At 38.3% G+C, this 22,808-nt stretch overlaps 1 protein-coding gene across 4 annotated transcripts in view; it reads left to right on the top strand.

Annotated features, from left to right (window-relative positions):
- The window catches only part of TTC28 (tetratricopeptide repeat domain 28), a 625,904-nt gene that overhangs the window by 316,445 nt on the left and 286,651 nt on the right, over positions 1-22,808 (top strand). For all 4 annotated transcript variants that reach the window (XM_027050850.2, XM_027050848.2, XM_027050849.2 and 1 more), the window contains 3 exons: positions 187-334; positions 10,541-10,813; positions 11,773-11,903. In XM_027050850.2, coding sequence (XP_026906651.2) covers positions 187-334; positions 10,541-10,813; positions 11,773-11,903 — 552 coding nt within the window. The remainder of the gene's footprint in view (positions 1-186; positions 335-10,540; positions 10,814-11,772; positions 11,904-22,808) is intronic.

A 22,808-nucleotide genomic window follows, 5' to 3' on the forward strand; every position in this document is an offset into this window, starting at 1 on the left:
AAAGAAGTATGCTAACATTTTATTATGCTGGAAGAAATCAGAATTGATTTCAAACTATTTACTAGGTTTTTGAACCAAGATGATGTCAGTTTTAGGTCTGCTGACCAGTTTTTCTAATAATCACCATCAGCCTTCTTGGAGCATAGTATATAAGTAAAACGCGCATTATCTTTTCTTTCTTCCCAGGCATACTTCCGACAGGGTGTTGCCCTCCAGTACCTCGGACGTCATGCCGATGCCCTGGCAGCCTTTGCATCTGGACTGGCTCAGGACCCCAAGAGTCTCCAGCTTCTGGTGGGGATGGTAGAAGCGGCCATGAAATCTCCCATGAGAGGTAAATATGATGAAAGTGTTTGGTCTGACACTAATTTAAAGCAGGACATTCCTAGCCTTTGAAGACTTTGGACATTGAGAATTGGTAGGTTATTGCTTTGGCCAAGATTGGATATTTTACACAAAGGAAGATCAAGAATCACTGTCCATGGCTGGTGTTAATGAGGCAGAACAGGATGGTGGTAAGAACACTGGTGCAGAAGCTTATGGACCTGGATTATATTTTCACATTTTTCATAAACTAACTTTATGACTAGGGTGAATGAATTAACTTTTCTGGATTTCAGGGTTATCCAAAGAATACTGTTTTAAAAATAGTTCTGAGATTCCGTACCTCTAAATCACAACACCTCTAGTAGTAAATTGATTTGCTCAGTTGGACCAATATGCCATCTAGAAATAAATGAGAGAAGATATTAGATATTCTAACATTGCATAAAAGGAAATAATGGATCTAACTGTAGGCTATGTCTAACGTTTTTCAGAGGAACATGAAAAAACTATGTTGAATTAAAAGGAAAGAGAAAAGACAGACACTAGTTTACATGGTTCTCTCCTGTTGTTACTTCTGTTTTATACCAATTGGTATTCTGGAAAAACAGTGGATTGGAACTAGTATCAAAGGTTGGAGGAGTTCTAAGGCCCCAAACCGATTGACTTCACTCTGAGAAACATGGATTTTTGCTGAATGAGCTCTTGGACAGATTAGGCTGAAAGGGTACACCAATAGTCATCTTTGCAGTGATGGATACACTGAGGCAGATTGGTGGCAAATAGTAGACAGCGAATAATATTCCATATTAGATTATGTCAGGCAGAACTTTATTTTGTCTCTGAAATGGTACGTTTCTGAATGAACCTAAAATTTTTGATGGCAGTGTCATTAGACATCTAGTTTTGAAAATGTTTGTGGCATTATATAGTTTTAATATACTGGCTCATACACTATTTGGCTCAAAATAAAAGCTAAGTAAAAGTTTGATGAACTAAATGGTACTCCGTCTCTGGGCAATTCATAGCTATAAAAAATGTTTTCCTGAAAGTTGAATATTTCATGTTTTAGAAAAAAAGTGATAAGGAAATCTCTCCTCATGTGATTTTATAACCCCATACAAAGCTGAGTTTTAGCTTGTAGGAACCTAATGTCTGCTCCCACTGGGGGACCTGCTGTTAATAAACTCTGACTTAGAACAGATGCGCTTTGGAGCTCCAGGGCTTGGGGCGGGTGGGGGAAGTGGACAACAACAACAAAAATCAATCTGTCTCTCCTTGCCATTTTCTGGCATTTTCTCATTCTCTCCCTACACCCTTCTGCAAGTAATTTACATGGAATATATATACATTTACATGGGATATATATACATATATATATATTTACATGGAATATATATATATGTATATATATATAGTTCTTGAAGATATCACTTCTTTATTCTGAGGTGTTTCTGCTGCTGCCTTAGAATATTGGAGTGAATGTGTTGAGATCAGCAGAATCATACTTACCATTTTGCCTTTGAAGCAATTTGTTTAGATAAATGTAAGAAAACCTTCCTGCACTTCCAGAAAGAGTTCAGTGCTGCTGTCCTGTCCCCCTTAGGGTTTTCTGTGCTGCATTCTCTCCTATCTTACACCGAATGACCTAAGGCTGACCCTGGAGAAAGCCGCATCTTACAGGTGCCTGGAGCGCTTCAGTATTTTCTTCTCTTTCCTTAAGGCGATTTGATTTATCTCATTTATTTTTAGCATTGCCTTTACCCCTGTACCTATTCCAGGTGGGCTTCTCTTATCAACATTTTATAGAGGCTGTTCCTTGGCACGGTGTTGTTCTGTGCATCATTTCACATCTTAATGACCTCTCTTTTTGTCATATGGTTGCAATTCACAAAATCTGTCATCATTTGCTGCCCATTTTTTACCCACTGTTTATTTTAGCCTCCTGCAGCTTTCTGAGTTCCTGCCATTGTTGTGTATCTGTGCAGTTTGGGTCACTTTACATATAGGTCTGATCTGTTACATCGTTTTTCTGGTTTTGGTTTTCTTCTTTTACAATTCTTAAATGCAAAAGAGAAAGCTCCCTAGTCCAGGTGCTTCTATAAGGAAACAAAGCTCTAGTGGTGTGCATAGCATCCCTGTGGTTTGGTCTTCTGGGGAAGTTTCAAGATTTCTTTTTTTTTTTTTTTTTTAAGTTTATTTTTATTTTGAGAGAGAGAGATTGGGAGAGAGAGCACGTGCAGGGGAGGGGCAGGGAGAGAGGGAGAGAGTGAGCATCTCAAGCAGGGGCTCCAACCCAGGAACTGTGAGATCATGACCTGAGCTGAAACCAAGAGTCGGACACTGAATCTACTGAACCACCCAGGTGCCCTAAGATTTCATTATTTTTAAAGGTAGGGCCAATCTACGTTAATATGCCCTGTTCCCACATAAATATGTTCTATTTATCCATATTGAAACTTACTTGATTTTTTTATAGTGTTGCTGATACTGCTAACTGAATTCGTAAGTCTATTTTACTTTATTTTTATGATTTCACTCATGTTCACCAACCAAGAGATCAGTTAAACTACTTCTCCTGTGGATATATTTACGTCCTTATATATAATGTATTTCCTTAAATCATTAATGAAAATGTAAAAATAAGCATAAATATAAAATGATACTCTTTTTCATGACCTTCTCAAGTTATCCTTTCACTATTTTCTGTTTCTCCTTTTGAGATAGTCTGTCAGCAATCTCAGCACTTTGTATCTTATAAATGCTTATGCAAATTTGGATGGGATAGGATAGTGCTATTGCCACCCAAATTCAATAATATAATTACAAAGTGAGATTGAGTTTACCTTTATTTGTTCCTCTAAAGACGCCAGGGCTGCTTCTTGCTGAGGGTTCTCTTGTGTATATTTTCTCTCCTCCCGTTAATTTGGTAATCTAAAGACTATTACATTTATGGGCTATCACCTGTCGTGGTGTTTCTATCAGCTCCAGAGGATCCAGGGAAGCTAATTTAAGGAGTGCTGGTGGAAAATGACTATTGAATGTATAAGCTTTTCTCTGAGGGTCAAGTTGGGGCTCACCTTTTATTTGCCTAATTGCCACCCCCCCTTGGTGCGCTCTTTCCCTCTGATTTTCTTTTAGGTGGCAGTCACTTCACAGGAGGCCTGTTTTCTGAAATGTTATGTTAAAAAAAAACTGGAACCGAATCCCAGTGCTGCCATTTGCTATTTCATTGACTGAGCAAGGTTGCTTCCTTTCTCTACACCTCAGTCCTTACCCGTAAGAGGGAAATGACAATATACACCTCCTGATGTTGTTTTGAGAATCCAGCACCAGAAAGCGTAAGCTGGTCCTTGCAGGCCACCTTCCCCTCTTCAGTGCGATGTGCTCCTTGCTGAGGAGTGCACATAGCAGCAGTAGTAAGCCTGTTCTTGGATTTTTGACAGGCACGGCATTGTGTGGAATGAACACTGTGCTACTGTATATGGTCCTCTTGCTGAGCACTCACTGGAAAATTTGGTCTCGGACCTCAGTGTCAGGAAGAGTGTATTTCTCCCGAGTAGGTATATTTTTATTTAAAAGATCTGGGTGGCTTAGTGGGTTCAGCTCAGGTCATTCATGATCTTGCGGTCCGTGAGTTCAGCTCGGAGCCCGGAGCCTGCTTTGGATTCTGTGTCTCCCTCTCTCTCTGCCACTCCCTCACTCACATGGGCGTTCTCTCTCTCTCCAAAAAATAAGTAAACATTAAAAAATTTTTTTTTGAAGGTCTAGGAATTTTATTTTATTTTTATTTTTTATCCCAAAATTATTCCTTTTGTAAATTTTTTTTTGTTTTTTAAATTTACATCCAAGTTAGTTAGCATGTAGTGCAACAATGATTTCAGAAGTGGATTCCTTGGTGCCCCTTACCCATTTAGCCCATCTCCCCACCCACAACCCCTCCAGGAACCCTGTTTGTTCTCCTTATTTAAGAGTCTCTTATGTTTTGTCCCCCTCCCTGTTTTTATGTTCTTTTTACTTCCCTTCCCTTGTGTTCTGTCTTAAAGTCCTCATGAGTGAAGTCATATGATATTTGTCTTTCTCTAATTTCGCTTAGTATAATACCCTCTAGTTCCATCCACGTAGTTGCAAATGGCAAGATTTCATTCTTTTTGATTGCTGAGTAATACTCCATTGTATATATATGTAAAGGTCTAGGAATTTTAAAAGTGATCCCTGCTCCTTTTGCTTTGTCCTCTATGAAGCATAGGGCCCAGTGTCCTGGCCACCTTAAGGAACTGGGCCAGCCCTTACAGTCGGCCTGTCTGTATGCTGAGTTTTATTGCCTTTTCCTGACTTTCTACCCATTCTGACTTCTGTGTTCTCTACCTTTATTTCTGTGGAAGGCCTCTGAATCCTTTTAGAAACCTTATACAGACAAACTTGGGAAAATGTGGCAAAGCACTTAGACAAAGTACTGAACATGTCAGTTGTTTTTCTTTTCTTTCCTTTTGTTTTCTTGGGGAGGGTTAAGTTTGACTTTTTGTATAAACCAAAAGTTTTCTAATTGTGGTACAATATATGTAACGTAAAATTGTCCAATTTTAACCATTTTTAATGATACAATTCAGGGGCATTATGTCCTTTATAGGGTTATGCCATCATCACCACCATCCAGAACTTTTTCATCTTCCCACGTTGATACTCTGTCCCCATTAAATAGTAACTCCCTACTCCCCCTCTTCCTGGCTTGGGGCAACTACGATGCTGTTTTCAGTCCTGCATTTAACTACTCTGGATACCTCCTGTAAGTGGAATCATACAATAGCTGTCCTTTTGTGACAAGCCCAGCAGTCTTTAGTTTCCTTTTTAAGGAATTACCCTAAGGAAAGATGAAAATTAAAATTAAATGCATGTTATGAGCCTTACCTCTAAATTTTGTTTTTTGGGAATACTTTACCCTCATCATACTTTGCTTACTTTCTTACCTTTCAGTAGTTGCTGTTTGTTCTCTCTTTGGGTCACTGTTTTGGAGATTCATTTCAGGATTCTTTCTGTCAGTCTTCCGGATTTGCAGCTCAGTACTATATTTTAGTGGTGTATCCAAGAGTAATTGGTAGTAGTATCATGAGGTTTTCAGGAAAATTGAAGCCTTTTTAATCATGTATGTATGGAAATGTTATGAGGGTAACTTGGAAGACTCCAGAAGGTCTTCATAGTGCTGTAGACAAATTCAAGTCTGTAAAAATGTTAATTACCTTGAAGATAATCCATAGGAGAGAGTGAGTACAGTATCATTCCTTTGGAATGAGGCATTGTGTCTGTTAAATGCATTTATTCCTCAAATTCTAAAAATTTTTTTATTCTGTGTCTGAAATTTATCCCTTGTTCTCCATTTCTTTTGTCGTTGAAAATTCAGGACTTTGCTTCTAACTGGTTTTCTTGACTTTTATCTCTTCTAAACCAGTCCATGCTTTGTTTTTCTCCCAGAATGAACTTTCTAAAATGTAAGTCTGATCGGTCGTTCTTTTATTCATAATTCTGTTTTCTCCATTGCTTACAGGATAGAGGCCACAGCCTCCTTAGTAGCAGACATCTTTCCTCTCTTTCATTCTCATCTCCAGGACATCCTCAACTAAAACAACCTGCAGTTCCTGAAAAACAGTTTCTTATATCTTCAATTTCTTTTTTTTTTAATTCTTTTAAATGTTTGTTTATTTTTGAGAAAGAGAGAGAGAGAGAGAGAGAGCAGGGGAGGGGCAGAGAGAGAGGGAGACACAGAATCTGAAGCAGGCTCCAGGCTCTGAGCTGTCAGCACAGAGCCCGATATGGGGCTCGAACTCACAAACGGTGAGATCATGACCTGAGCCGAAGTTGGACACTTAACTGACTGAGCCACCCAGGCCCCCCCTTATATCTTCAATTTCTAGTAAGAGGTCCCTTCCTGTGGAAAGAATTCCCAGACCTACGTGGGTAGGGTTAGCACTTTTCTCCTTTGGGAAAGGAGAATGCCAAGAATTCTGGCTCAAGAGTTGTATCATTATTTTATGTTACTAAGAAAATGTTGATGTTTAAATGATGACACAATTCTTGTCATTTAACTTTTTATTTTATATAAACTGAAAGAGCTCTGTTGGAACCCTTTAGACACAGAAGTGACATACCACTGTGAGGCACTATCATGTTCAGAGACATTAAATCCCAAATCCAGAGATGTTGATATGTGAATAAATGTGTATCTCAGAACTGATGAAATATAGTATATCTCTTAGCCAAATGTGATTGTTATTAATGGTCTCTACTACATTCCTAAAAGCTCTTCACATGTCAGGAAATGTGACTGTGGTCATCTTAAATTCTTAAAGGCTGTGCATTTAGAAAGCACATAACTGGTATTCAATGAATGTTGTAGAGGACCTCTACATTCTTGTGGAGTTGGCTTAATATTGGCTATTTCATATATCATGCATAGTTTCTAGAAGGAAAAACATCCTAACAGCTGCCAAATCTCTGTTTCACCTAGCCTGATAAAATCACAAAATTAGTTCCTTTACTAAGAGTCTGCATTTACTCTAGAATAGGAATTAGAATAATAGAATAGTAGAGTTGGAAAGAATCTCAGAGACAACTAATCTAGCCTGTACTTTTTATACATCAGGAAAACTTGTCCTACCACTTTTATTTATCAAAAGCATGCACGCCTGCTAATTAGAACTTCTGACTAGTGAGTGTGGGCCAAGGGGACATAATTACCTCCAAAAGCAGAGAAATTTGACATTAAAAATGTTAAATTTACGTAAAGTGAAATGGACTTTTGTGTATATATCTGTGCACATGCATAGATGTACACACATGTATATATTTATGCATACAGGTACATAATATGTATAGACATATACATATCTATCACATGTATAGATTTATGTAACCGTCACCAGAATCGCAATCTGTACATTTGACACAGTAAGACCGAGGCTGTGTGGCTTTGAAATCCAGGTCTCTTTATTCTTCACTAAGTGTTTCCTCCATTATTTCACATTTGCTTCCTTCCTCGTAATAGTCTCTGGTCCATTCAAGCTGGCCTCTTCATCATTCTCTATCATTCCATGTACCTATCTTCTTCTGGGACCTTTCTTTAGGATAAAACTTGTACTTAAAATACCCTCTACTCTCAGAAAAAAAAACAAAGACTTGTTTAAGTCCTACCTACTCTTTCTTCACTTAATCAAGTTATACTTCCATGAAGCTTTCTGATTACCTTTAATAGTCGCTCCCTTTCTAAACTCTTGTAACATATACTGTATATGAGCTTGCATTTAATTTATCTTTTAATGTATTTACATTCTCCTTCCTATATACTGCAAATGAAGATTTTATCTTTTACCTCTTGTACCTCCAACTTCATTTTTATTTACTGAACATTTGTAGAATTGAAGATTTCTTTTTTTTTGGTGGGGGTAATCTTCCAGGTATTTCCCTCAGTCCTCCAACTGTGGCAATGTTCTGTCTTCTTTATACCGTTCTGTAGTTTTAGCGGCTCAATTAGAAGGCTCCTCTTTTGACCTTGGCCATGGCTGCCATTTTAAAAGAAAAATCACCAGCTGAAGCATGGTATCTTTGCTGGCCATTAGTCATTTGGGGCTCTCTGTGTCTGAACCCTCTTGCTGTGTTTTGGCAATTCCCTATGTTATACTTCTGCCCACTGCCTTCCTTCCACAGTAAAAGCTGAGAATATCAGATCCTAATTTTCCCATCCTCCTGTGAAGCTAGGACCCACCTGTGAATCAGGAGCTAAAGGTTCAAAGAAGAAAGGGTAGCACAGAATTTGTTCTGGTCGTGTTGGTTGGCAGTCGTGACATCTGTTTTCTAAGGGTGGCATGGAGTAGTGATGGAGGCAGCCGTGGAACCTGTGGTCTCCTGTGTTGAGTTGCAACATTCATGTTGTTTTCATTGTGGAGCTTTTGTGGCATGATTTTGACTGTGGGTCTGGAGGCCTGATTTTTCACGTTTGGCAATAGCTCCTCTGTGCATTTCTTTTCTACTTATAACCAGCCAAGACTGGTTTCTTTTGTCAACAACTAAGAATTTTGCCTGGTGTGGTGTCATAGGGCCTGGACGTAGAGGCCTACAATGGGTTCTTGTCTTGGCTCTGTCCCAAACTGTCTGACCTTGGATGAATCACTTAAATATTTAGATTCATCATTTTTAAAATGGGTATTTTCAAGGTCTTTTCATCTCTAAGTTCTATTATTTTTGCTTCTGCTAATTGACTGGTGGGACGCTAATGTGATCATCATTGGCTGCCAAACCCATCAGCGGGTACCACCAAATTCTGTTCACATTTATTTCAGTATGGTACTGGTCTTTTCTATTCCAGTAATTCCTGGGTTCTTGTGCCTGTATTTAACCCTATTGGTTAGCTAGTGTTTACTGGTACTGTGCACGCTTGCATCTTGACAGGTGTAAAAATGTTCTTTGTTCTCTGTTTAGTGATCTGATTGAAGGGGAAAAATGCTTTAGGCACCAGTAGGTTTCGAGGTTTCTGTGGTAATGTTGATTCAGACGAGAGCTCCTTAGTGTAGAGCTGAAATTCAAAGTCATAAATTGTAAAAATTACATTTTAATGCAGTACTGTTGGCTGAGAGATTCAAGATTTAAAGAGACCAGCCTCTTAACAGTTTTTTACATGTGCACACTGGAACAACTAATGTGAAATAGTTTTTCAGGAAAGCTAACAAATGCGTTCTAAGTGCCACATCAGTGTAGGGTTATAGCCATTGGCTCTGCAATTGTCTTTTGAAAAAAATGGGAGAAGAGGGAGAAGGCACTTAGAGGTCATCCACATTCAAACCTAGCTTCAGAAGGAAAGAATCTTTTCGTGGCTTTCTGACCCCTAGTCTCTGTCCTTTCTAGACACCACGTGAAAATAAAATGCGATTAACATTAATTTTGTCTTCTGTCTTATCTTAGCAAATGCAGATGATTTTATGGTTTCATTTGTCACCACGGCAAAAACTGATAATACTTTAAAATTTGTTTTCTTTTATGTTTTATTTATTTTTGAGAGAGAGGGAGAGAGAGAGAGAGGCAGAATACAAGCAGGGGAGGGGCAGAGAGAAAGAGGGAGACATAGGATCCGAAGCAGGCTCCAGGCTCTGAGCTGTTAGCATAGAGACCAACATGGGCCTTGAAGTCATGAACTGTGAAGATCATGACCTGAACTGAAGTCAGATGCTCAGCCGACTGGGCCACCCAGGAGCCCCAATACTTTTTTATTTGGTCATACTGGTCTTAGAAGCAGCAGTGGACACTGGGCTGCAGTGAGGATGATGGAGATTTCGTTGGGAGAGCGTCTTTTATTGCATCATCTAGGAAAAAGGTGGATGGAGTTTTATTAATCAGACATTCAGATTCAGATTGCACAAACATTTATTGAATGCCAGATGGGTTAGGGACTATCACCTATGTGGCAATGGTAAGTTTTCAATTTAGTGCCCACATTGTGCCAATTGCTATGGAATTACTATAAACCTTTAAACACTCCTACAGCGGTCTTCAGATTTAGCCGGGGAAATGTCTTAAAAATTAACACACATGGAACAAGTTAGGGGTCAAACTGGGCAATATTAACTCTAAAAATGCGGCAGAAGTTTAGATACAGAGTAATGTGGGCTGGAGGGCCTGAGAATACCACATGGTAGAGTCAGAACTTGAGGGGTGTGCTTGTAAGATTTTTTTAAAGTTTATTTATTTATTTAAAGAGAGAGCATGTGTGACTAGGGGAGGGGCAGAGAGAGAGAGGGAGACAGAGAATCCTGATGGGGGGCTCAGACGCATGAACCGTGAGATCATGACCTGAGCTGAAGCAGACCCTTAACTGACTGAGCCACCCAGGTGCCCCGTGCTTATAAGATTTTGAGAGGACAGCAGGACAGAGGAGAACAACTGTTCAGGGAAAGTGGCACATCATATTCAAAGAAAGAGTGGAAGAGAAGGTGAGTGTGGTATATGCCTGCGCAGTGGAGAGAAGGAAATTACTGGACTAAGATTGGGGTTACCGAGTCCTATGTATAAGCAGACACTGAGGGTAGTGCTAGAGTAAAGTTTGAAGAGTTTGTACTCGAAATAGCCCATAAAAAGGTATGACAAACAAATAAACAAATGTTTTAAAGTATATTACAAAAGATTGTTTTGTATATCATCCTACATTCTCCTTTCCATTTTTTTTTTTCCCCAGACTCCCTCGAGCCCACTTATCAGCAGCTTCAGAAAATGAAACTGGACAAGAGCCCCTTTGTGGTCGTATCTGTGGTTGGGCAGGAACTCCTGACAGCTGGCCATCATGGCGCCTCTGTGGTTGTCTTAGAAGCTGCTCTCAAGATTGGCACCTGCAGCCTCAAACTGAGAGGTTCGGTTTTCTCCGCCCTGAGCAGTGCTTACTGGTCTCTTGGAAACACAGAGAAGAGTACTGGATACATGCAGCAGGACTTGGATGTAGCCAAGACCTTAGGTAGGGTATGCTTCTGTCTTTTATTTCAGTACAGAAAGGAAATAAAGAAAACTGATTAGCCTGACATGGATAGGGATACCACATGCAATGAAAAGTGAGTGCGTCTCTAGAACATTCTGTGTTTTAGAGTGCTTAGGTCTCCAGGGCTTTTCTTATAACAAGATACCAAGGCTCCCCAAAGGCCAAGATGTGTGGATTAACATATTCATTGTCCTCTTCAGAGATTTGGGCTCACAGATTTAATATTCCAAATGATAGTATTGATGGGTGAATCTTTCATCTTAATTTTAATTTTTGCCTCCCTTAGGAGGCGTCAGCATTTTGTCAGAGGCAGTAGTACAGTGCACTGGTTAAGAGTGGGGCCTGTGGAGCCAGACTGCTGAGTTTAGCACCCTGGCTCTGCCGCTTACTAGCCATACCTTCTGCAAGTTGCCTCAGCTGTCTGTGCTACCATTTCCTCATTTGTAAAATGCATGTGGCTTATGATTACGGTTGTTGTCACAGCGATTATTCAGTGACTTGCAGGATTGCAGTAAGAGCAGAGACACGGTAAGTCTGCCATCAGCATACTTGCAAAGAAGCAACACATCATAGTAGGTTTGTAGTTAAATCACTGAATCAACAAGCTGATGGTTGTTCAGAACCAGAGGTCATTAGCAGAGCATTGAGCTGACTCCTAACAGCTGGTTTGTGTCAAGTTCTTTATCCTCTCATTTCTAGGACCCCTACATCCCTGACTGTAGTTGTATGTTATAACAACAGTTACTGCCCAGAGATTCAAGTTCTAGGACCATAACTTACTACATAGAGTCTTGGAGAAGAAGAAAGTACTTTTCTAAAAGAAGGGAAGTGAAATCTTAGCTAGTAAATCTGTGGTTCTTAAATTGATATGGGCATTACAAATTATAATTAACACTATAACTTAGAGAAATTTTATCTTTTTTTAAAATCCAACCCAGGTGACCAGACAGGAGAATGCCGAGCTCATGGGAATCTGGGCTCTGCATTCTTCTCCAAAGGAAATTATCGGGAGGCTCTCACTAACCACAGGCACCAGTTGGTGCTCGCCATGAAACTCAAGGATCGAGAGGTAGGAAGTTTACCTGCAGACCTTATACATTTTTTTGGAAACATGGAGTCTTTTTTTGCCGTTCAAAATGTTTTAGGCACCCTAAATGTTGCTTTTAGAAGTTGATGATCATTGACTCTATCTTTCATCAACAATCGGGCATTGAATGTCTGCCACATATAGACCTTGAGGGTACAGAGATGGATAAGACTTGGCCCCTGACCTCAGGATCTAACAGCCTGCATCGTTAGATGCATTGCTCTTATTCTATTCAAATATGAAAGGAAGAGACCTATGTAAAATTAACAAAAAATGTATCTTCGTGATATATCCGTGAAGTTAAAGAAACACACATTTGCTTTATCTGAGATGGGGTATTTTTACTGCAAGCTCTTCATGTTGTGTCTTTGATGGATTTTTAACTCAGGTGGTAGAAGCATAGTAAGTCTGATTGAGAGACATGAATTATAATGATAAAGAATACTGTCTATCTTTATTAGAGAAACGGAATGGAATCTTCTCAGAGAGTTGGTATCCAGTAGATGCAGCATGATGAGAAAGTGCCTGCCAAGCGGAGAGAGGGTGGGGTTTGGAGCGAAATAGACCCAGATTGGAATCCCTGTTCTGGTACTTCCTGGCTCAGAGATCTTGGGGAAAGTATTACTTAATTCCTCTTTGCCTCTGTTTTCTTATTTAGAAAATAATGATTGTATTTATCCCATACACAACTGTGATAGGATTATAAATAATATATATATGTAAAGTGCCTAGCATGGTACTTGGAATTCCATAAATGGTAGCTTCTATACTATAATATTATTAACAAGAGGAGGGTAATAGGAGAGGTAATAACAAATTTATGAATCAATCTATGTGTTGGGAAGTATATTTAGTTATTATATTTAGTTATCTTAGAATTTCACTGTGGGACATTATAGAGATTAATTATATTATTTAAATGACTCAGCAACTTCAAGTCTCTAGAACACGGTCAGTCACTAGGAGTGAACTGGGGAAGAAAAAAAACCTTTGTTTCAGTGGTGTGCTGGAATCTCCCCTTGGGAATGGGAGAGACTTCCATAAAGTCTCTCTCATCCATGGATGTCAGAAAAAAGCCTTTGAAAGCTGCCAAAATATATCATTCAAGGGAGATGGACTTCAGGTGATTTTATTCTCAAGATAATACTAAAGACTTTTCTCTTTGTTTATTTACTCTTAGATTACAAACAGTTCTTAAAAGCCAGATAATCTGACTTCTTCATGTTAAGGGAATGAAAAGAGACTTCTAGATGCAGATATACTGATGGCATTAAGTGAGAGCCAGGTTTAAGAACTAAACCAGCATAGTTGTCTAATAGGGCCATTTAGTGAAGGCTCGCATGGCTATACATATGTCAAAAGCTGCATTTGTACTCTATTGTCCTGACCTTTGGGATGCATATATATTAGCCCAATTACTGAATTGGGTCCAAAGACTTGTAATTAGGGCATAGGATTATCATAGGTATTAAAAAGGAGAAGTGGGAATTTTCTGGCTTCCCTCTTCTTAATAGTGTAATTTTCTATAGCCTGTATTATCTGGGTTTTATAAACCTTTGCTGTATAATAAGAAGAAATCATTAAATTATAAGCATGGAAGGGACTTTGAGATAATACTGGAACCAGTTGCCTCCCCACATCTTCCCATCTTCAAATTTCTGCCTGCCACAGCCACTCCATCTCCCCCTCTTTTGGCCTCTACTTCACCACCACGCTAGTTCACAAACCTGCCTTTTGGGAAACCCTTCTTATGTATAAGTAAGACTGATTTTATCCCCTCTGGGACTAGACAGAGAATGTTCAACCATAATTAATGGCCTGTGGCCTCTCCTTTTCCAAGCTGAAAATCCCATTAATTTTATTTTTTTTCCCATTAATTTTCTCTTCAAAGTTTCTCATTATCAAAACTGGAATAATTTTTACACCCCCCTCCTGACTATTTCATTTTCACTGTTGCCCATTCTGGTTGCCGGTTAGCGTCGGCCACAGGGGAAGCCTTGTTTTGGGATGTTCTATCTAGCCCATGCCCCTGTTCTGTATTGCCAAAGCATATTTATCTGATTTCTAGACTGACCTGTAGAATTCCTCTTTTCTCTCACAGTGTCTCTTCTGTTGTGTTTGCCCCTGGAATCCTAGGGTACCATTCATTTTCTTGAAAATTTAATGCTTTTTTCTTACCTTTTCCCCTTAATTTTTAAGGTTGCAGTTGAGTGCTGCTGCTTCTCTGCCTGAATTAAACAGGGAATCTTCATTCCCACATCCCTGAAACCAGCCAGTGGTTTTTAAGACTGGAGTTAATATTGGTCTAGAACTTAAAGGAATATACAAAGAAATTATTGCAGTAATGCGTATTTCATTCAAGTTTCAAAGTTTTAGTTGGCTAGTCTTCTGTGATGTAATTCAGTGAAGTGTGATGCCTGCTCGCAAAGCACCTAACATGTGTAGAGCACTGTGCTGAGGGTTCTGGGTCTAGACAATGGGTGTGGGGGTCTCTCCTCTTGAAGGGCTGATGTTTTCTTTGAGACAGAACTTGAATATAACAAAAGTATTATTAATACAGCGCTTGAGCGATAAATAATGAGCATTCTCTTTAATCGCTGCCAAGATTCTCGAATTCCAGAGGAGACAGAGACTCCCAGGTATAGACCTGGGCGAGCTTTGTGAAACAGGTGGAACTCAAGTTGGCCCCTGAGTGAGATGTAGATATTGGCGTGCGGGGTTCTAAAACCTGGTCACCATATCAGTCATGAGGGATAAGCTAGTTCATACCGTTAACAAAGGTCTGATACTATTTTGTACTATCCTGTTTGTTTTAGTCACAGACTCCTAGTTTTTTTAAAAAGTAATAGTTATTAATTTCACCCAGTTATATAAAAAATTCATGAAAATAACCAGCCATAAGCCTACCATCCTTTCAATATTTTGGGTATAATCTTTTAGCAAATATGTACATGTAATTGTTTATTCAGAGAAAAATTGAAATCCTACTATGATACTTTTATAACTTGTTTTTTTGTTAATTTTTCCACTTAATTTTTTATCTTTCTGCATTTTGTTTATTTATTTTTAATTAAAAAAAATGTTCATCTCATTTATTTTTGAGAGAGAGAGAGAGAGAGAGAGAGCAAGCAGGGGAGGGGCAGTGAGAGAGGGAGACAGAGGATCCAAAGCAGGCTCTGAGCTGCCACTGCAGAGCCTGATGCAGGACTTGAACTTACAAACTGTGAGATCATGACCTGAGCCAAAGTCGGACGCTTAACCAACTGAACCACCTAGATGCCCCCATTTCTGCATTTTATGAAATTTCTACTGAAGTCGTATGGTTTTATCACAAATTATTTCATCTCTACCCCTGCTGTTATATATTTAGTTTCAAAATTTTTGGTATTATAAAATCTGGAAAAACATCTTTGTAGATAAATCTTTGAACATATTTCTCATCATTTCCTTTGGCTAAATTATTAGAAGTGGGCTTGCTTGGAAAAATCATATTAAGGCTTCTGATACTTAATGTTAAATAGCTCTCAGAAAGGCTATATCTGTTTTCTGTCCTATCAGCAATGTATCAGAGGTTCTATTTCCCTGCACTGGCCAACACTCGGAATTACTAACTAATAAATAACATAAACTAAAATGTCAGCTTGATAAGTAAAACCAAAAAGTGGTATATTGATTGCTGTTTTACTTTGCATTTCTTTAATTGCTATTGGGGCTGACTATTTTTAAAAATTTCTTTTATAAAAAGCTTGAATACTTATCCTTTTTTTTCTGTTGTGATATTTGATTATTTTATTTTTTTATGTATTTTTTTTTTGATGTTGGTTATTTAATATTGATCTGATACTAGGCCTTGCAGTATCAGCCCAGTGAGCTGTTGGACAATTTGTGTTTTAATGCACAGTTTTAATTATTGTTGCTTTATTGCACATTTTATATCTGCTATAAGCTTCATAACATTATTCTTTTAAAAAAAAAATCTAGAATATTCTTATCTTCCCTCAGTACCCCCAAATGAACTTTAAAATCACTTTGTTGAATTTCGGAGACTCTTCCGTTGGTATTTTTGTTGGAATTGTATTAAATTTACATATTAATCATGGATAAATTGATGTCCTTTCAATAGTTGGTCTTCTGTTCAGGAGCCTGGTCTGCTCTTGCATTTCACCTTGTATGCCCTTCAGCGATTGATACTTTTAGGGAGAGTTTTTCCATATTTATTTATTTTTATTTGAATATAGTTGACACACAGTGTGACATTAGTTTTAGGTGTAGAACATAGTGGTTTTACAAGTTTATATATTATGTTCTGCTCACCACAATGTAGCTACCATCTGTCACCACACAACACTATTACAATATCACTGACTATATTCCCGATGGCTGTGAAGTTTATTCCTGCAACTTCTCATTCCGTAACCAGAAGCCTGTATCTCCCACTCCTTTGACTCATTTTCCCCATCCATCCCCTCCCTTCTGGCATCCATCAGTTTGTTCTTTGTATTTTTAGTTCTGATTCTGCTTTTTGTTTGTTTGCTCATTTGTTTTTTTAGATTCCACATATGAGTGAAATCATATGGTAATTGTCTTTCTCAGTCTGACTTATTTCACTTAGCATAATACATTCTAGCTCCATCCATGTTGTTGCAAATGGCATGGTCTCATCTTTTTTTTAGGGCTACATAAAAACAAAGCTGGAGATATCATAATTCCAGATTATAGGATATACTACAAAGCTGTAGTAATCAAAATAATATGGTACTGGCTCAAAACAGACACATAGATCAGTGGAACAGAATATAGAACCCAGAAATAACCCCACATTTATATGGTCAATTAAAGGAGGCAAGGATATGAAACGGGGAAAAGACAGTCTCTTCAGTAAATGATGTTGGAAAAACTGTACATGTGGAATGAAATTAGACCACTTCTGGGACACTTGTGGGGCTCAGTCACCTAAATGTCTGACTCTGGCTGAGGTCATGATCTCTCAGTTTGTGAGTTCAAGCCCCGCATTGGGCTCTGTGCTGACAGTGCAGAGCCTGCTTGGGATTCTCTCTCCCTTTCTCTCTGTCCCTCCCACATCTTTCTCTCTTCCAAACTATATAAATAAACTTAAAAAAAAAAAAAAAAGAAATTAGACCACTTCTAACACCATATACAAAAATAAACTCAAAATGGATTTAAGACCTAAATGAGTCCTAGTCCTAAATGAGTCCTAGAAGAGTGCACAAGTAATAATTTCTCTGACATTGGCTACAACATTTTTTCTAGATATGTTTCTTAAGGCAAGGGAAACAAAAGCAAAACCAAAAAAAACCCAAAAAAACAAAAAACAAACCCACAAACCATTGGGATTACATCAAAAAAGGAAAAAAAGCTTTTGCACAGCAAAGAAAAGCAAACAAAACAAAAAGGCAACCTACTGAATGGGAGAAAATATTTGCAAATGATATATTCAGTAAGGGATTAAGATCTAAAATATATAAAGAATTTACACAATTCAATACAATTTTTTCCTAGATATTTAATGTATCTCATTGGAAATAGGATATTTCTTTCCATTGTGTGTAGGTTTCTAAAATTAGGTACTGATGGGGGCATGTGGGTGGCTCAGTTTTTGATGCATGCAGTTCTTGATCTTGGGGTTGTGAGTTTGAGCCCCACAGTGGGTGTGGAGATTTCTTAAAAATAAAATCTTAAGGAAACACAACAAAGCAAAACAAACTAGGTACTGATGATATATAGGAAAGGTGTTTGTTTTACATGTTTTGCATGTTTTGGCGCATGTGAAAATTCTCTCATAGCTCATAATTTTTTGTTGATTCTTGTGAATTTTCTTGTAGTGGAAATTTTTTGCAAATAATGATAGTTTTGTGCATTTCTTTCCTTATGTTATATCTCTACCTTTTTTTTTTCTCTTAACTTTTGCACTGGTGGAACTCTGAGAACTCTCCCCAAAAGAATCACTCTTCCTCTTGAGTACAAAAAGCTAGAGAATGTACCTTTTTTTTTTTTTTTTTAAATTTTTAGAGAGAGAGAATCTTAAGCAGGCTCCATGCTCAGCATGGAGCCCAATGCAGGACTTGATCCCATGTCCGTGGGATCATAACCTGAGCCAAAATCAAGAGATGGACGTTCAGTCAACTGAGCCACCCATGTGCCCCATCAGAGAATGTGCTTTCTATGATTATCCTACTCTTACATTGTATCTGTCACCTCAAAATGTACCTTGGTTTCCCTTTTGCATTATTTTGATATTGAAATAAAATATAGGACACTGACTTTTTTTTTTTTAATTTTTTTTAACGTTTATTTATTTTTGGGTCAGAGAGAGGGAGACACAGAATCTGAAACAGGCTCCGGGCTCTGAGCTGTCAGCACAGAGCCCGATGCGGGGCTTGAACTCACTGACCGCGAGATCATGACCTGAGCCGAAGTCGGCTGCTTAACCGGCTGAGCCACCCAGGCACCCCAAGGACACTGACTTTTGAAGCAAAAGCTAACCACTGTGAATGGTGTGGTTATGAGAATACCAAGCTACATCTTTCTGCATTTTATATCTTTGGCTCTGGTATATTTTAATATTTTCTCAAATAATGAGGTAACAGCCTGAAACCACTCTGTCCACATACTTAAAAAGCAGTAGGTTTTTCTTTTATACAATTACTCTCAGAAACTTAATAGGGGAGGTGATACCTTCTCCACAGGAATTTTTCATTCTAACTAACCTTCTATCTGCTCTAATGGTTTGAAAATTAATTTCAGGTGCCCATAGAGACCTTCCTGTGAGCTAATATTAATTGCCAGATGAGTGCATAAATTATACTGTATTAGAGATGTTGTTCTCTATTTAGGAATCTGATATGCAAATATGCTGATGACTCTGAAGCTTTTTTCATCAGTCTGATTTCTCTCCTGGGTGTCATATTTCTTTATCCAACTGCTTCCTGGACACCCACCTTCAATTCCTAACTTAGCCCTCAGTCGGTGCCTATTTCTGCATTCGCTGTTTGTCCTCCTGTTGCCAAGCCACCTAACTCTCACCTTTGGCTTGTTCCTGGGTTCTCTTCTTTCTGGCAACCTCTTTTCTGGGTCCTCCCTTCCACCATGCCATCTTTTGCCTGGACTGTTGTAGAACTTCCCACTTTCTAACACGTACTCTCCTACAAGTAAAGGAGAGGTGTCAACCGCTTGGACCTATGAGCATAGCCTGAAGTTGCTGCCGTTAACTAGGTAATTTCTTTCAAGTGTAGTGCAGTGCCTGAGAATGTGAACTTCAGTATTAGACAAACTTGAACTTTGGCTCTGACACTTATTTATTTATTTATTTTTTTCAACTTTTATTTATTTTTGGGACAGAGAGAGACAGAGCATGAACGGGGGAGGGGCAGAGAGAGAGGGAGACACAGAATCGGAAACAGGCTCCAGGCTCCGAGCCATCAGCCCAGAGCCTGACGCGGGGCTCGAACTCACGGACCGCGAGATCGTGACCTGGCTGAAGTCGGACGCTTAACCGACTGCGCCACCCAGGCGCCCCATTGGCTCTGACACTTATTAACCATGTGACTCTGAAAATTATTTAACTCTTCTAGGTGTGATGGACATGTGAGTTATTTCTAATGTTTGGCTTTTATGAAAAAGCTGTAGATGTCTTTTGGGAAACATCAGCAATGTTTCTTCATACATATGTTTAGACTTATTTTTACCAGCTTTCCAAAGTAGTTATACCAAGTTACATCATCAGCAATATAAAGGATGTGAAGCCTTAATAGCAGATAAATAAAAAGTAAAAAGGGACACCTGGGTGGCTCAGTTGATTAAGTGTCCAACTCTTGATTTAGGCTCAGGCCATGATCCCAGGGTTGTGAGATCGAGCCCCATGTTGGGCTTTGCTCTGACAGCATGGAGCCTGCTTGGGATACACTCTCTCCCTCCCCCCTCTCAAAATAAAATAAATAAAACTAAAAAAAAAATAAAAAGAACAAGGTATATGGAAACACAAATATCTGAGTAGATAACTCGGTGTGTGTAGTTAACATTTTGATTTTATTTTTTGAGAGACAGAGACAGAGCGCTGGTTGGGGAGGGGCAGAGAGAGAAGGATACACAGAATCCGAAGCAGGCTCCAGGCTTTGAGCTGTCAACACAGAGCCTGATGCGGGGCTTGAACCCATGAACTGTGAGATCATGACCTGAGCTGAAGTCAGACGCTTAACTGACTGAGCCACCCAGGCGTCCCTGTGTGTGTAGTTACATAGAGGAAGTGATTCTAGTAGTAACTACTTTGTTTATTGTTGTGAGAATCAAATGAGTTCATATAAAGTGTTTTCTTAGCACAGTGCCTAAGACACAATAAGAATTCAAAAATGGTGCTACTGTTATTATTGGCATTATCTTTGGCACCATCATTTAAATGAGTCACGTGCAGTTGCACATGCCTATGTAATATTAGAGTTTAATTCAGTGTAAAATTGTTTTCCCCCAGATAGTCAAGTAAACTCAACACTCTTGGGAAAAGTGCTGTTTATTTGCTAGGTAGCTTTGCGTACTTCTTGTCATACTGGAAAATGTAAATACTGTAATTTGTGAAATCTGTTTTACCTCTGCCCTGATTCTAGTTTCTTCTCAATTTGATCCATCACCTACAGAGATCTATGAGTTATCCCTCAAAAATATAGTTCTGATGACACAATTTTCCTGCCTAAAATCCTTTGACAGCTTTCTCTTGCCTTCAGGATAAAGTCCAACCCCCTTCATAACCTTTTCTCATTGCTTTAGCTACTCAGTGTGTCACACACCTTAGCATCTGTTCATACTAGCCTGCTTGTCATACTTTGTTAAATGTGCCTTATACTTTCCCCTCCGTATCTTTACTCATTCTGGTCTGCATAGAAGACCCCTTCTTTGACCCCTCAACAATATTTTCCGTATTTGGGTTTCATTAAATTGCCTCTGCACCATGAAAGCTCTTTTAAAATTTTTATCTTTTTACTCATTATCATACAAATGTTGGTGAAGCCCACTTTACCAATCCTTTTTTTTTTTTTAATGGTTAATCCCTTTTGTGTTCTGTTTAAGAGAATGCTTGTGTATCCCAAGGTCATCAAAATATTTTTCTGTGAGGCTTTACTGTTCTACCTTTTGCATTTAGGTCTCCTGCCACTTGGAATTTACATTTGTGTTTGGTTTGGGATCAAAGTTCAGCTTTTTCCCTCATATACATATCCAATTAACACAGAACCATGTATTCACAAGACCACACTGTATGCTCCTTTTGTCGTAAGTCAGGTGTAAGCTATATAAGGACTCTCTTTTCTGTGTTGTTGATTTCTTTGTCTACGCCAGTGGCATATTGCCTAATTACTACAGCTTTTTAATGAGTCTGGAATTCTAGTAGCTTTATTTTTCTTTAGGATTGCTTTGGCTATTCCAGGTTATTTACATTTATATACATGTAAGTAAATATATGTATTTTAAAATAAGCTTATTGTTCCCCTTTCCTTCACTCAAATATCCTGCTGGGATTTTGATTAGGATAGCATTGAATCTATAAGTATATTTGAATCTAATAGTCCATGAACATGGTATATTTCTGCATTTATTTAAGCCTTGTAAAATCTATTCCAGCAATGTTTTATAGTTTTCAGTGCAGAACTATTGCATAATTTCCTTTAGTTTTATCCTTAGGTGTTAGGTGTGTGTGCGTGTGAACATGTGCCTTTTATTGTAAATGATATTTTATTATTTTCCTTTAATTCAGCAGTATTTTATTTATGTTTAAACTCTAGTGTAATTAACATACAATGTTATATTAGCTTCAAGTGTACAATATAATGATTTAACAATTCTATACATTGCTTAGTGCTCATCATGGTAAGCGTACTCCTAATCCCCTTCACCAGTTTCACCCACCCCCCATCCACCTTCCCTGTGGTAACCATTAGTTCTCTATTGTAAATGGTATTTTAAAATTTTATTTTTCCCAGGTTTTACTCCTTGACCCCAGATATTCAACAACCCTTGGAACAGGTCAATTTGCTCATACATTTATATTCCCATACCACTTTGTTTTTCATTCTTATGTTTTTACCATTGTGTAGGTAATATACGAATTAATTATTGATGTAAAAGATTCAAACGTTATCCTTTCCAGAAGTGACCCCGGTTACCAGTTTGAAGAATTTCCCTTCGAGATCTACACTGCCCACTATGGTGGCCACTACCACATGTAGCTGTTCCCATTTAAAATGTGAATAGTTTGAATTGAGATGTGCTGTAAATGTAAAATACACACTAAACTTTGAGGACTTACAATGAAAACAAAGAACGCAAAGTATCTCATTACTAAGTTTTTACGTTGACTGCAGTATAATAATATTTTGGATACATTGGATTAAATAAAATATGTTATTAATTCCACTTTTCTTGTTTTACATTTTTATGTGGTTACTAGAAAGTTTAAATTATTATATTTGTATTAGGCAGCATGGCTGTAGCCCATTTTCTGTTAGGGTTCTGTTTTTCATATGTGAAAATATGATATTGTTTTACAAATAGTTTTTTCACTTAATAGTCTTAAACCTCTTTTCATGTTAGCACATGTAGATCAACCACGTTCTTTTGAACTTCTGTGTAGTGCTATGTATTATGGATATACCACTCATCTGCTGATGGAATGTTCAGGGAGATTTTTTTTCTTTTTACAAACATGGTCGCAACAAAAAAGACCTTGTACAAGTCACTTTATATACATTTAGGAGTAGTGTCTAATAAGTGGGACTCCTGGGTGCACAGCTATTATACACATTTTAAATTAAAAGATTTTCCCAAATTGTACACACAAAAGGTTGTTCTAAGCCCGTAAGCACTTGATATCAGTCTTTTAGT

Source organism: Acinonyx jubatus, chromosome D3 (genome assembly GCF_027475565.1).
Source record: "Acinonyx jubatus isolate Ajub_Pintada_27869175 chromosome D3, VMU_Ajub_asm_v1.0, whole genome shotgun sequence".
Classification (NCBI taxonomy): domain Eukaryota; kingdom Metazoa; phylum Chordata; class Mammalia; order Carnivora; family Felidae; genus Acinonyx; species Acinonyx jubatus.